General features: G+C 39.9%; 1 protein-coding gene across 2 annotated transcripts in view; it reads right to left on the bottom strand.

The window, feature by feature from the left end:
* PAN3 (poly(A) specific ribonuclease subunit PAN3) overlaps positions 1–15,932 on the bottom strand; it is a 59,628-nt gene that overhangs the window by 37,580 nt on the left and 6,116 nt on the right. For both annotated transcript variants that reach the window (XM_081004094.1, XM_081004095.1), the window contains exons 2-4: positions 11,113–11,234; positions 3,403–3,469; positions 1,686–1,756 (exon numbers count right to left, since the gene is read on the bottom strand). In XM_081004094.1, the coding sequence (XP_080860220.1) occupies positions 1,686–1,756; positions 3,403–3,469; positions 11,113–11,234 (260 nt within the window). The remainder of the gene's footprint in view (positions 1–1,685; positions 1,757–3,402; positions 3,470–11,112; positions 11,235–15,932) is intronic.

The raw sequence follows: 15,932 nt of genomic DNA, 5'->3' as shown, positions 1-15,932 counted from the left end.
TCATAAATCCCTGTTATTTAAATCGCTGACAACCTAACGCCCTAATCTTGAAATGTATTACCCAGAAGCTATTTTGCGAGTGAAGTGAATGGTGCAATGCTTGTGTGGGAGTATATTGTGCAGGGTCCCCAAACTGGCTTTGTACATTCAGGAGCAATTATCCAACCACCTCCTTGAGTGTGTGAGGCTGTTGATGGGCTTGCAATAAGGCCAGGAGTCAAAACCTCATTTGTACGAGTCAGCACCCCTACCTAGGGATGTACACACAGTCATCATGACTTGCACATCACAGTGACTTTTATTTGAGCAATTGCAATTATCCAAGCACATGTGTATTTCTCTCTTAGAAGGATTTATTTATGCAAACTATGCCTTCACATACTTTTAGATGGGATGAAAACCCTGTTAGTGGTCTTGTGTGTTCCCTGAAGTTATAATAAAGCAATCACCACCTGCACAGACACACTTGCATTTTCCCTCCATATGTCTTTGCTAAAAATCAAACTTGTTTTTGCAATGCTTCAAAAACCTGCAAAATTATATTTACACAGATAGGACAGTGGGGCATTAAAACAAACTACTGCCTGTATAAACCCAAAGAACAAGAAGCCCAAAGGTCACTTTGGTTTGTGGCAGCAGTCAAATTATTTGTTATTCTCTATTCAGCCAATAACAATCTTTTGCTAATTTTACTGTTAAACTTTGGTTCCCTTGAGAATGAACCATTTTTTTTTTACTGTACTTTAATATATTACAGCCGAAAAGAGTAAGGGAAAAGGTGCTTGGGGACCAATCAGTTTTGGCCAACGTCCCAGACTTTGTCAAACCTTGCCTAGGGAAGACAAAAATGTCTTAACTTTTTTTTTGTAATGTGAAGTCTTGAGATCAGAAGTCTTCAATATCAACAAAGAACGGCATTCATTTAATGAAGTGGCACATAAAAGATTGTTACTTGGGAAAGCAATAAAAAGGACATGGCATAATATTAAATTGTAAATGTTGGTTTCTTATTGCAATTTTAACAAGCAAAGAAAAGCTAACTAATCTCGAAAATTTTACAACAGAAACCCCCATAAGTTCAATAAAGGGGAAGTGACTGCTTTGATAAGTTGGGGGAGCATTTAATGATCACAATTTTAAAATTCTCTGCAGGGGGTAGAGTAAAAACTACTCAGTCTATGGTTTACAGATTTTTCATGGCTCTATGTAATGTGACTACTGCAGGAAGTTTTCTCCTTAAACAGCGGATTTATCAAGAGTTGTTTGGAATAAAAGTTGATAGACACCTATTTGAAGATGTTGTCTTTACCACAAATTGCAATAGAACCAGGGCTTTTATTCAGCCGGAACTCAGTTCCAGCACCTCTCAGGTGAGTGCCATTGCCATTATAAGCGAACAAGGGAGGCATTCATGGTGAGTTCCGACACCTCTTTTTCTAAAAAAACTGCACTGAATAGAACATTGTAGAAAGGCATTGCTTGTATTGTGAGGGGCAGAGGATCAAGTTAGAGTGCACTGATCTGGACAATTACAAGCAATTGTGTAAATGAACTGAAATGCATGCCCAGAAATGTGCATTACATATGGCCATATATATAATTGATGCTACTCTGTAAGCTATCAGTTGCTGTATGTAATAAAGCAAGTGGTTCTTTTGTTATCTAGAAACTCTGGCAATACCTACTTTTCTCCTTTGAGATAAGCTGAGGGCAGCAAAGTCGTTGAACAAGGATGAACCAGGTGAAGTAAGAGAATCTGTAAAAAAAGGTTACAAAACACATACAGATATAAAATAATAATATATTTTAAATATAATATAACAACATTGTTAGTGTTTGAAATCTGCAAAGTAGAGCCAGAAAATAATTTGGCATGTGCCTAAGGAACTGTGCATGTTCAGTGGAATTCACTTTCCCCCTCTGTTAACAATCACTATGCCCTGTAAAACTGTGGTGCTTATCAATTTCTTTGGACTTTGGAATACAAGGGCTAGTTTAGTAGATTACTTGTATAGAGGCTATGTTTTATCAATATCTGCAATGAAGTCCTATTGAAATCAGAAGTTAACTTAGCATGGGCATATGTTAATTAATTCACAGCTGTGTGTGCATTAAATCGAAGTTTCTCAACTACCAGATAATTCTGCATGATGTCCTCTGCAATCTTAAGCTCTCAAAATTAATGTACACATCCCTTTAAATCTTCCTTGTTTACTTATAACTCACTCCCACATGGAAAACAAGCACAACTGAAGGTTCCTAGCAGTGATGGTAGGAATTGTTAGAAAAGTAAATTCATACAACAACTTGATGGCATATGTTTCCCATGGACAGGTGCTTAAAGGATTACAGACAGAACTGGCTACACCTATAACATAAACACTTGCATAGGTGATTATTATATTTCATTAAAATACAAACAGATTATAAGGGATGCCCATGACTACAATAGTCTGCCTCCTAAATTATTTTAATGAAATGCCCAGGGGGAAAGGAATATTGGATTGACTGACTGATTGATTGATTGATTGATTGATTGAATGAATGACTGACTGATTCATCCAAAGATCACAGAGTGGTTCACAACGTAAAAATACAAAATGATAACACAAAGTACATAATAAAACAGAAACAAACTAATAAACCCCCTCCCACAAACACATTTAAAAGACCATAGAATGGTAATCAGCCAAAGCACTGGTTGCAGATAATATATGTAATATATGAAATGTAGGCACCAGGTAAGCCTCCCAAGGGAGAGCATTCCACAAATGGGGAGACACCACAGAAAAGGCTCTCTCTTGTGCTGCCATCCTCCATACATCATATACAGCTGGGCCTAAACCCCAACGGAGATGAATCTAGAAAAGATGGTCACAAGAACCAAAATAGCTTTCCATTTTCAACCAAAGTGGATGACTGTTTAGGAAATATGTCTTGCTTGTAAGCAGATTGTTTTACTATGTGGCTCTAAAATGTAATATATGAAAGTAGGGCCTATGCTCTTAACGTAGCAATTTCTTTGTGCATGCCCAAGGCCTCAGGTTTATCTCAAGTAACTCTTTGAATACTGGCCAAAGACTGCTCCCAAGAATTTTGTTCAAATATTTAATCTGTCATTTTTTTTAATATCACATGTTGCAGAGTAACATATGGAAAGCAAGCAAAACAAAACGGTGATTATAAGCATTAATGATAATTAAAACTGAGCCCACTTGTTGAAAGAGGCAGGATACAAATGCTTTAAATAAAATCAAGATAAGAATCTAAAGATATTGCAACCACATTAAAGACTGAAAGCTTTGCTCCCATAAAAATAGCTTAACATAAATATTGTTAAATATTAACATAAACATATTGTTAAATATTTAATTTTTTTTGTTAAGAAAGTCAACTTCTTACCGTGGCCTGCATAGGGCTTGGCACTGTCATTAAGAAGGCTAGGGGAACTGCTGCTATTTGTCATCCTCTGCAGAAAAAGAAAAAGAAAAATTGTATGGTGAATACAACAATAGGGATCATGTGCAGTTTTAGCCCATACACTGAAAATGGATGAATAAATATATGGTTACAAAATAAAGCTAATCAAAGTGTTAGCTTTCTGTGATTCCACAAATTGGTGTGTCCAAATAAAAAGCTATAGGAAGCATTTAGTTACTGGTTAAAACATTTAATATAAAGTCATACCAAGTAAACACTGATTTTCATTTAGCCAAGAACATTGTGTAAACATCGAGTTGGATCCAGAGTTTCCGTTCCACAGATGTGACTCTAAACTAGGAGAAGGTTGTGTTGGAAGAGGGGAGAGTTTTGCTAATTCTTGCTTCCGATTCTGGAGGATCCCCTGATTTACTGAAGAGGTTTTTCAGGGGTCACAGGGAGAAGGAGGAATAAGTGAAAATTGCTTCCTCTTCCTCCAGTAGAGTATCATGCAAGTGAAACTCTGCTGAGAACATATCTGGATCTGACCCAATAGAAGTACAACAAGGAGGAAGAACTATGTGGCAGTAATAACCAATAACATTTATACAAACTGAAACAGATCTATGCTTAGGAGTTATTTTAAATGCAATTCAGACATGAATAAGGGAGGGAAATGGGAATTACGCTATTTTCCAGTAATTCGTTAACACAAGAAATGAACAGTGAAATAGAATATCAAGCGGTTCCACAAGCAAAAGCCCCACTTTTATGAATCTGCTCATTCACCTTGAATCACTCAAGATCTCTCTCTCTCTCTCTCTCTCTCTGTCACACACACACACAGACACACACACACACACGATGCTTATTGCTGAAAGCTGCCCGATAAACTTGTCATTAGCAGGCCTATCTACTTTTCTTTATATAAAAAACCTGAAGGTGTTGGGATATAAGTTTTTCGAAAGTCACAGAATTTTGTCCCCATGCCAGGTAATGAGCCATGCTTTTATCAAACATGCATTTTACAGGTTTGTTATCAGCACAACCCAGTTTAACAGAAGTGAGGTAAAGATTTCAGTCCAAGTATTTAAATTTGTTAACCTGTCAAAGACAAAACTTGTCAGAATTCACCACATCTATTTTCAAGAACTAAAGGTGCCCTCAAAATGTGAAGACTTAAGATTTAAAGCACCACATAACTTTTTTAATGGACAAGTATTTTTGACAAACCTCCAATTCCAAAAGCAGTAAATGGCTCCTCTAGCCCCATGCACCTTTACAGAATTTAATGAGATTTAGAGAATCTACAATCATAAGGCCAGAAAATTAATTATCTAAGCTTCATTAGTTGCTTCTTTACATGTAAATAAGGCCAAGAAGACTACAGAGTAAACTTAAAAGTTTTCTACCATTTATCAGGACTCAATTTACTGCATTTTTTTATAATAGGAGGGGGGGGAAATGAAACCTTTTGTGAAGGGATCTATACCCACTGGCCTAAACAAATCCCATGTATCAGTAGACATATATGTATCCTAAACTTCCCTGAATCCATTACAAGTACAGGCAACGACCGATATACAGTGGTACCTTGGGTTACAGACGCTTCAAGTTACACATGCTTCAGGTTACAGACTCCCCTAACCCAGAAATAGTACCTGGGGTTAAGAACTTTGCTTCAGGATGAGAACAGAAATTGTGCGGCGGCACTGTGGTGGCAGCGGGAGGCCCCATTAGCTAAAGTGGTGCTTCAGGTTAAGAACAGTTTCAGGTTAAGAACGGACCTCCGGAACGAATTAAGTTCTTAACCCGAGGTACCGCTGTACAGGTGTTCAATATGTGCGCGACCTCACATGCAAGCATCATATTAACCTGGAAGTGGCTGGAAAAGGGGGTGAAGTGGAGGTGGGTGTGGAAGAGGCCAAGCAGGCTTATGTGGGCTACACCGTTGTGTGTGATGACTTGGAACACAACCCCCACACAAATCAGGGGTTGCTTGTACCCAGATGAAAAGAAGACAGGTTCAACAGAAGGCTAAGTGAGACTCCTGAAATTGTGTTGGGGGTAGGTGTTACTTTCTATTGAGCCAAGGGCACTGCCTTATCAAAACAGAGTTGAAAAATGGGGCCTAGAATCCTAATGAAAGTAGATCTGGACTTTAAGAGAGTTAGAACTCTTTGGGACTATCAGAGTAAAAGACAAGAGTGTTCACCACTAGTCAGCATATACTGTAAAAAATAAATCTGCATCAAAAAACTAAACCACAAACCCTTTTCTTAACTTCCATACAGACACCGCTCACTTCCATGTTGATCCTTCTGAATTTGTATGATTCAGGATACAACACACTGTTGCTATGGATCCAAATAGGTCATAATGGCCTATTTAGATTTCAGGCTAAAGACAATAAAACCTCAAAAAATGCATATCATTCAGATGCTATAGGCAAAATATAAGAGCCAACATTTAAGGGGTCTTATTTTCTCTAAAACAGCTTTCTACATATATAGCTTTCATTAAGTTTAACCGTTTTATCCAATCTACACAGAGCCAGAAAAGTACCAATTAGCAATTTCTCATATCACTAGTCCTTGAACAGAGCTATGTTTATTCTGCAATTCTATGTTGATAAAGCAATGCAGTTCTTTTTAAGAAAAAGCAAGTTATTGTTTCTTTGGCTCAAAAAGGCTTGAAAATATGTAGAAAATGACTGGTATAATCCACAGGTGAAGAGCTGAATCAGAGTTCCAGTGGTCAATGGGACTTCAATATACATGTGTTTTCCCCTCCCCAATTACCTAAAAATATTCAAAATAACCAGTATGTGAAAATTAGTTAATTCACAGAGTTTATAGATTACAATATAGATTATCCTTGCAGACAATGTAAATAAAGGAAGACCCAAACGATTCTTCCTCAACTTTGGAAGGCTTGCTGTAACATTTAAGACAGCCAGGGAGCTAGTTGGATTGTTAGATGACAAAACAGAAGCTAAGGGAGAACAGGGTGAATACAGAGAAGCTTATATCTTTGCATCAGCCTTCACTGCTGAAAATGCTTGACTGATACCCATACCTGAACCTATCTTTTCAGGGCTAACATCTGAAGAATTGAATCGAACAGAGATGAAGTTCTACAGCTAACTAACAAATACTAAATGCATGACCAGACAGCATTCATGAAGCATAAGGATATCAACAGTTACTAGCCGATGACTAGGTTCGATCTCCACTGTTGGAGGTATTATGCCTCTGAATGTCAGTTGCTGAGAATCACAAGTGCAGAGAGCGTTGTTCTCCTCAGGTCCAGCTTTCAGACTTTCCACAGGCATCCACTTGGCCCCTGTGAGAACAAGATGCTGGACTGCTGGGCCTGATCCAGCTCACTCTTCTAATGTTCATACACCCTACTGCTCAAGGACTCATCTATGTGAACATTGCTGATATCCTAACAAAAGTTCACAATGAGGCAAGAAAATCAGCCCTCTTACTAGAAAACTGGGAAATGGCCATCATAAAGCAGCTAAAAAAACTGAGTCAGGAGAAGTCAACACATTTCAGGACAGTTAGATTAGATTCTAGGTAAATTGATAGAAAGCATTAAAGTAGAATTATTACTCATAGAGAAGAACAACCCTTGTGAAAAAGAATCAGGGTGGTTTCAGCAAATATATGTTTTACCAACTACTTTTCTTGGAGTTCTTTACACACACATTCCAGAATATCAAACATTTTTTTGACATCTGCCCTGGTACCATAGGGTACAGGGTGAGTAATGATGATGATGATGTTACAACTACTACTACTACTGTACGATACTTCCTTATCCTGCCCACCCCACCTTGCATGCAGACTCAGGGTCTGAAAGTGCCTTCTTATGCAATAGGGCCAGGCTGCTATTCCATAACATCAGATTATTATTTGAAATGCAGACACTATCAGCAGTCATTAGGTGACCATAGAAAAAGGCATGTTATGGAACAGGCCACATTAGAGAAAAAGGCATGTTATGGAACAGGCCACATTAGAGACATGAGATATGTCATGTGAAAATGAGATATGTCATATGAAAGAGCAAATTATTTCAAGGATGCAAATCTTTCTGGGATTCACTCTTTGGTAGAGGAAAAAGTCATAATTTCTCCTATTCAGTATTATTAAGCAGTCAAATCTAAATAAAATTATTGCAAAGACTACTTAAAATTAAGACTTCTAAAATGCTTAAATCTTGGGAGTACAGTAGGCACTTGTAAAAACGTCAACTGACTTTGGGATGCACTATCCAGTATGTCTCGTTTTAGACTTTACAAAGCCAAAAAAAACTTGCAAAACCCACACAAGACCAACCCTCCCAGTATCTTTCAATTTCACACCTCGATTTCACACCCAAGCACATCCTACCTGCAGACTCTTTCATAGCACACCCAATATTTTGCTTCTCCGGAAACAGTGGCCTCTCTTTCCCCTGCGTTCTTAGCCTTGTATCCCTTAGTCTGAGAGGTGACTTCTTACTTTGCCACTCATTCTCAGAAACAGTAAGGTCTCACCTGGGAGCATTGCCTGCCACTACCACATAAGTAGGACCCACTCTCACTATGGGTCATGGCTCTGCTGCTGTCTTTCCTCCCCTACCCACCATCCTGTAATCTATGACAGAAAACTCACACCAGTCTCTTTTCAGCTACAAAACAATATTACCTATCAATTAAGTGGCCTCACACTCCCAAATAAGTCACCAAATGGTCAGTGTTATGGGCACATAAATCCAATATAAAACCTGCATTCCAACTGAGATCTAAAATTACTGCTACACACTACAGATTGCTTATGCCAATTCAACTAACGAAATTACTTACATTAGTACTGAATTGACAATCACCTACTTTATATTATCTTTCTATTCAAACACAGTAAGCTGTGATATCAGATTTCTAGCCCTCGCTGTATTTAACCATACAGGGCAAAAAATCTAGGTAGAGAGTGAACAAATATTTTAGAGAACAAAATTCTGAAAGTTCAGTCTGCACAGAAACATGAAATTAAGAACAAAATTAAACAAAACACAAAACATTTGCCCTGATGCAACCTTAATGCAAAGCAGATCCACCAAGTAGCAACAAGCAAGAAAGCATGAAGTAATTAGCCAATCAGCATACATTTGTCTCAGAAATCAGACCAATGGTGAATCTGCAACCTTACTGATGTTACTGGGTAGATCTATGAACCAACGTCAGAGCTAGTGACATAGTACACCCTAGAGACTTTATCACAGGTCTGTTAAAAAGCTGTGATTCTCTAGCTGCTAAAGGACAAATCTGTCTGAATAACAAGGCAAAAAGATATCTGGATAAACCAAAGTCATATTGGGAATCTTTGTGTCAGCAACTTAACAACCTACTTTTCTCCTTATATTAGCAGAGGGAAGCAGTGATATGATGGGAGGAAGAAACATGGCTTTAGTTAAATGGATGATCCAAGATGATTTAGCCAGCCTCAGGATGTAGTGTGGTACCAGTTTTGTAACATCAAATTCCACCTTGTGGTGTTTTTACTTGATGCAGTATATCCTTCTGTGTACTTTTTATGAACCGACTCCTTATTCTAAATCCTCAATGCAACTGTATTTACCTCTCCTTTCAGAGGATTTCATGCCCTCTTCTTTAGGGTATGTCTGCACTGGCAGTCATCACTTTTCCTTTCATTTTTATCTGCCACTGTCCTTTAACAAGTCTTTCCGCATTTCCTGTACACATGTACACCCTGCCCCTGGAACTGAGGGCTTTTGCGGGGTGTGTGTGTTTTTTTACAAATTTTCAGGGATAAACACTGGAAATGCACAACTGCATGAGTGCACCTTCAAACCCACATGATCTTATTTGCGTGGATGGAAAACTAATGCTATTCTAGGCTGCATCATCAACAGAAGTATAGTGTCCATGTCAAGGGAAGTAATAGTACCATTCTATTCTGCCTTGATCAGACCACACCTGGAATACTGTGTCCAATTCTGGGCACCTCAATTTAAGAAGAATATTGACAAGCAGGAGGGGGTGAAGAGGAGAGCAGTCAATATGATCAAGGGTCTGGAAACCAAGCCTTATGAATAATGTTTGAGGGAGCTGGGTATGTTTAGCCTGAGAAGAGATATGATAGTTATCTTCAAATATAAAGTGTTGTCATACGCCTGATGGAGCAAGCTTCTTTTCTCCTGCACTGGAGGGTAGGGTCTGAACCAATGGATTCAAGTTACAAGAAAGGAGATTCCGACTAAACATCAGGAAGAACTTTCAAACAGTAAGAGCTGTTCAACAGTGGAAGGGACTCCCCTCGGGAGGTTGTAGACTCTCCTTCCTTAGAGATTTTTAAGCAGAGGTTGGATGGCAATCTGGATGCTTTAGTTGAGATGCCTGCATTGCTGTGGGATGGACTAGATGACCCTCAGGGCCCCTTTACAATTCTATGATAGGAGCAGGGAGAACTAAAAGCCAGGTTTAATATTTTTTATTAAAAAATAGGTAAGTTTAACAAGCTGCTTGAAGGATGGGTGCAATGCCATAAATGCTTAGTTGGAATGTGTGGGGTGTGTGTGTGTTATATACAGGAAAAGGAAAATTTACAGAAAATGAGACGACAAATGCTTTAGTCCAGACCAAACACACCCAAGCCCCCCACTGTTTAATTCCTTACAAGATTATGCACATGCTCACACATATATAAAGTAATGTGAATACTGATAGATTCTGAGATGCAACATGAACTGTGCCTTCCCCTACCACAAATAAGTAGCAAATTGATGTTTAAAACTGTTGATCTGGATATACCCTTGCACTCCATCTCTTGCTGCCTCTCCTATGTTTGCAATATGTTAGAATGGATGGGTATAGCTAGAAGCAGTGTGAGCCAAGATAAGTGCCAACTCCCTTCAAAAAACAAAACTATCCAAAGCTGTAAAGACTCAAACCAGATGGTGCCTACATGATTACACAAAAAATTCTTACAGAAACTTATCTCTAACCACTACACAGCAGACTGTCAAACGTCCAGCACTTATTATCCCTATGTACCACCAGACAACAAGACAATTTCTTTGTGGGAGGGATGTACTCCTAAGTTTGCAGATCTGCTCAAGGGCAGAAAAAAAAAGCCCAGACTGAACCAGATGGAAAGTGTGTGTATACAAGTGGTGCATCATCATTTGCACTCTGGGAAACAAATAAAACGGCCCCAAAACTAAGCAACCTACAAGGCCTTTTTCAATTACTATGTCTCCTTTCCCAACCCTCTGCATACAGAGTGATCATAAACCAATATCTGGCTTGAGAATTCCCTCATTGGGCACTGTACTTCTCCCATCTCCTAAATGAAGGAGATTCCATGATGAAACTCACATATAGGATCTCCTACTGGAGCCACTTCCTCTTACATGCACTTCCTCTTACATGCAGTTAGGGATAGGAGGGGAGATATTCTGCAAACTCAACATCTGCATTGGGCTCCTAGAAACACTGTGTTGATTCCTAGATTGGTTGGAAGACTTGATTTACTGCTGCTCCATGTGAAGTAATAAAATACAGCAATCCAGAGAAATCTAAAATTAGCAGAAAACTGCTAGAAGTAAACTTATTTGCTGCAGAAATATTTTTAATCCTTGGTACATTTTAACCTAGCTGCTTACCAAATGAAATATTACCTGCATCATAGGATACTTTGCTTCAGCAGGACTTCCAAACCCATTAACTCCGATGAAGCTGGTGCTGAAGTAGGAGTCTGTAAGACTAGCTTCAGCCAGGGCACCTCCATCCATGCCTGCAACTAAGAAAAAGAATAATCATTTAAAACTATCAGCTTTGCAGACCCTTCCCTGACCCCAGGAACATAAGACGCAAAAAGGTTTTACTTCTCAGAATCAGCCCTTTCCTTAAAAAAGTGACCCTAATGGTACTGTGAAGCTTTTTTTTTTTTTTTTTTGTAATGATCTCTATGTGATCTTTTATATGTGTAATGTAATGTTTTTACTTCTGCCTGCCTAAATACACACACACACACACACTTCTGTGAAACAGGAAGAAGCTGCTGTGGTAGGTCACTAAATAAGGATGACTACTTTGCAATTTCTCACCAACTTGGGAGTGAAAAGCAGCCGTGCTGGGCAAGATATGAATGACAAAATGCCCTACCACAACAATAGTTATATGCACAGGTAACACTGTGCTGGGTTTTGTTTAGCAAAATGTGCAGCCTGAACATATGCCTCTTTCTCTCTCTCTCTCTCTCTCTCTCTCTCTCTCACACACACACACACACACACACACACACCTCAGCATCAATATTGCTTTAACCAGGTGAAGGAAGGGAATACATGTGCAAACCTGCCGCCTCCATATCTCAGCCCTATGTGTAGTCCAGGGCTACTTGTCCCTACGGCAGCAGGGACAAGTAGAAATGAATAAGCAAAACAAGGGCTGGAAAACCATGCACCATGTAACTGGTGGTGCATATAAATTTAAGTAAAGGGTCAGAAATGTGTTTAAGGGGCTCAAGTAGAAATGCACTTTTTACCACGTATTGAAAAAGTAGAAATGTTAATTTTAACTACTAAGCACAGCAAATGAAAGTGAGAAAGAGCTAACGGCAGGATGTCCAGAAGAGATAATGTTCAGGAAATACCTGCTACTGAAGGTACCTGCTGAAGTGCTGTTGAAGAAGTAGGTTTTAAAGAAAGAAAGGGAGACAGATGAGACAATGGAGCTTGTTTTGGAGTAGTACAGCAAAAGGCAACAGCAGGAGAAGAAAACAAAGAGCCTGTTCAGGTGTTATCCCAGTCTCACTCATCACCAAGATTCATTATCCTGGGTAAGGAGAACATGTGTTAAAATACTCATAGGCTCTGCCAGTTGAGATACCAGTTTCTGGATGTGGGGTTATGGTGAGGACCATTTGAACCCATAACCTTCTCTTAATCTCATGACAAAGATGGCAGAACAACCTAACAGGCCCAAAGAGGGATTAAACAACAGATGTTATGTTCTTATTAAGAAGCCCTACTTGAATCTTTAATTAATGAAATTGTTGGCTCCATCACTTTTAGCATAAGTGAACTCTGTAACCATCTAGATTGAAAAAAATTAATGTTCAGTTCTGTACAAAGGTTACATCACACTTTTTTAAAAAAAAACTGAACCGGTAGAGCTGTGAAATCTAGTGAAAGTGCACCAGACACAATTTTCAGGGGGTTTTTTTAACAACAACTTAACATTTTCAGCACATCAGTTTTCAAGCTGAGTAGAGCATGAAAAAAATTAACAAAATCTTGTTACTTGCAATCTGCGCTCAAAATCTGCATTAATAAATAGGAGAGCATATATAACTAGAGGAAATTGTTTTTAGTTTAGCAGGGACAGTGTTGGTTATGTGGAGCTTACGGCTGACCTATTTCTGCTAGAAACCTCAACCATATGTTTGTATCAAGAGCATTATTTGTGTTCCTCAGCACTGTGCTAACTCACTACATTGAGCAAGAATGCTGCATCTTATGTTCTTTGCCTCACTGTGAAAACAAAGCTCTTCAATATATCTTATTTTACAAATAACCAGAGCCTGTGTTAGAGGACAGTTGACAATTATTGCTTTTAGATGCCTTAAATTAAAATCACTTCAACAGCATAAGGCATATATCAGTTATAGCCTTTTGAAAAAAGACAAACAATGGGGAAGCATTTTCTCCTAAATGCTAAACGATTGTGTATGTCACCCAATCCTAAAAGCACAAGACAACTAATATGCTTATACGGATAGGCAACTGAATACATAAAACAAAATAGGCAGTAATTTTAAGTAGCTTCCTATTGGCTTAGTTCCAGCCCCCTAGAAAATATACCGTATTTTTCGTCCTATTGGACGCTCCGGCCCATAGGACGCACCTAGATTTGGGGGGGGGGGATAAAGGGGGGAAAATTATTTCCCCCCCACAGGCGCGGGGCTGGGGCGGGGGAAGCCCAAGCTTCCCCTGACCCCAGCACGGGTGCCAGAGTGATGCCGAAGGTGCGTGCAGCTTCGGCATCGCTCTGGCTGCGCGTCCGGGAGCGCAAGCAGCTCTGCGCAACCTTCGGGAGCCCGGCGCGGCTTCGCGCCGGGCTCCGGAGGGTTGCGCGGAGCTGCGCCGAGCCCGGGAGCGCAGGCAGCTCTGCGCAACCCTCGGGAGCCCGGCGTGGCTTCGCGCCGGGCTCCCTAGGGTTGCGCAGAGCTTCCTGAAGCCTGGAGAGCAAGAGGGATCAGTGCGCACCGCCCCTCTCGCTCTCCAGGCTTCAGCGAAAGCCTGTATTCGCCCCATAGGACGCACACACATTTCCCCTTCATTTTTGGAGGGGGAAAAGTGCTTCCTATAGGGCAAAAAATACAGTATTCTGCTGTTTAAAAAAATCTACAGACATTGGCTTTGGTGAAATGCCAGGGAAACAGTTCCATCATTGTGGGCAGCCACTGAGCAAGTCCTCTATGTGTCCTTACCATTCAAACATGGGTAACATATGGCAATGTTAAATGAGCAAGAGTGGTAAGTGCTATATATTAAACAAGATCAATCAATACTACCAGTAACCTGGAAAATGAATTTATCTAAAAGAAAGCTAGTAAACCTCCAAATGCTGAGAATTCTCATATTTTGGTAGTCAAAAGCCCACACCAACTGGCCTTAAGCCAGCGGTCTTGAGCTATTTCAGTCTTGGGACAAATGTAAGATGGAATTCATTTCTTTCTTCTTCTTTTTTTACAATAATGTATGTACATGCACATGCACATACCTTCTTTTCTGCTTCTTTTCATATCCTCCTCTGTCTCTCAGACAACTATGCATTCACCACTAGAACATCTATCTCAGACAGCAGAGTGGGGGTAAATTTTGAAGTTCAGGACCTCATTATGGCTAGCCCCATAGTCGCACTCCCAAGGAGAGTCCAAAGAGCACAGGAAGCTGTGTTGTGCCGTTATTAAACTGGTTCCCAAATTCCACTCCCACATAGGCTTCTTGAAAATTGGTGATGGTCTTGGAGGACCACTTAAAGGTTTTCTGCCTATTTTAGCAACTGTAATGCACCGTGCTAGATGCTTGAATTTTTAACTGTAATGTTACACACCCCAGATAATCTGAATAAAGCTCACTGACCACTACATTATATTACACACCTAGTTTCCTGGGAACTAAAGTAAACTATGTAACTCAGCAATGCTTCTTTCTAACTGCATAGAGTCAACATGTTAAACCATTTAACTTTAACATAAAATATTCCACTAGCTGAAATGCAACCTTTAATTTTTAATTAGAAATGAAGACTATTTTGCAAAGAAGCATTGTCATTTAAATTACTGGTGTGAAGCATGAATCCTATCCAAGAAAAAGAAAGTAGTAAGCAGCCTATGATTATTTCCCTCATTCTCGAACTACCTCCAGACAAATGTCACAAAATTCCTAGACCCATTACAATCTCCTTCACTTGCCAAAGAAAGGAACACCCCTTAATGACCCTGGCACTCCAGCAGATGACATCATTATTCCTGTTCTGAGAAGAGTACCAGAGCTGCATGCTCTTCCATTACATCACCAATTTTTACTCACTCCATAACCAGGTTCTGTGTCACAGTAACCCACCAACTGTACAGAAGAAATCTTTCATTTTTCTCCTTTAACACTCTAAGAAGTGCTTTGAAAGTCAAAATTAAATCATTCCTGGCTACTGGGAAGGTTTCACACTAAATAAAATTATACTGAAGGCAAAGAACACTAAGGGATACAAATAAGCCACTTTCTCAAAAAGTGTCATGAGTTGAAATACAGGCATCCCCACACTTGTGCAGGATCATTCGCATGCAACTGCTTATACGCACGGCATTGGGAAATAAATATAGTACCAGGAAAGAGCTGGAGAGCCCTCTTGGCTCATGAGGACGTCCAAAGAGGGCGTCAGTGAGGTTGGAGGCAGCCCCGAAGAGATCAGAGGCACAGTGGGGCTTTATTTTGGCTGCTTAGCCTCCCTGCCTAACAGCTGATGCATGGGTAGCGCAACAACATCCACAGCCACTTTTTTGCACATCCTCCAGCCTCCCCCCAGAGGATTGGATTGGAGAGAGCTGTACAGTAGGGAAAAACTGGTGCTCATAGTCTTTTCAGAGGGTGCTCCCCATTTACGTGATTTTCCCTTTTGCGCGTTGGGGCCTGGAACTTAACCCCCACTAAGTTGCCTGGGGGAGGGTTGCCTGTATATATGCATCAGGGCTAAATATCTGTAACAGCAATTATTGGCCCGCTTATATCTGAAAGTCCCATGGAAGGCCTACTTGCCAGTAAAACACAGACAAGGCAGTGCAAGGAATTCATCTAAAGGTGTAAAGTGTTCAGTCCAATGCACATGTACTCGGAAGTATTACACAACTGCAGCGTGAGCCTCTCCCAAAACCAGAATTACTTAGTAACTGTAGGGTAGGGGTTTCTAAACTGTGGCACACAGATGAACAGTC

The sequence above is a fragment of the Podarcis pityusensis genome, assembly GCF_964106645.2.
Source record: "Podarcis pityusensis genome assembly, chromosome: 4".
Classification (NCBI taxonomy): Eukaryota; Metazoa; Chordata; class Lepidosauria; order Squamata; family Lacertidae; genus Podarcis; species Podarcis pityusensis.
This window is presented reverse-complemented; position numbering and strand designations above follow the sequence as displayed.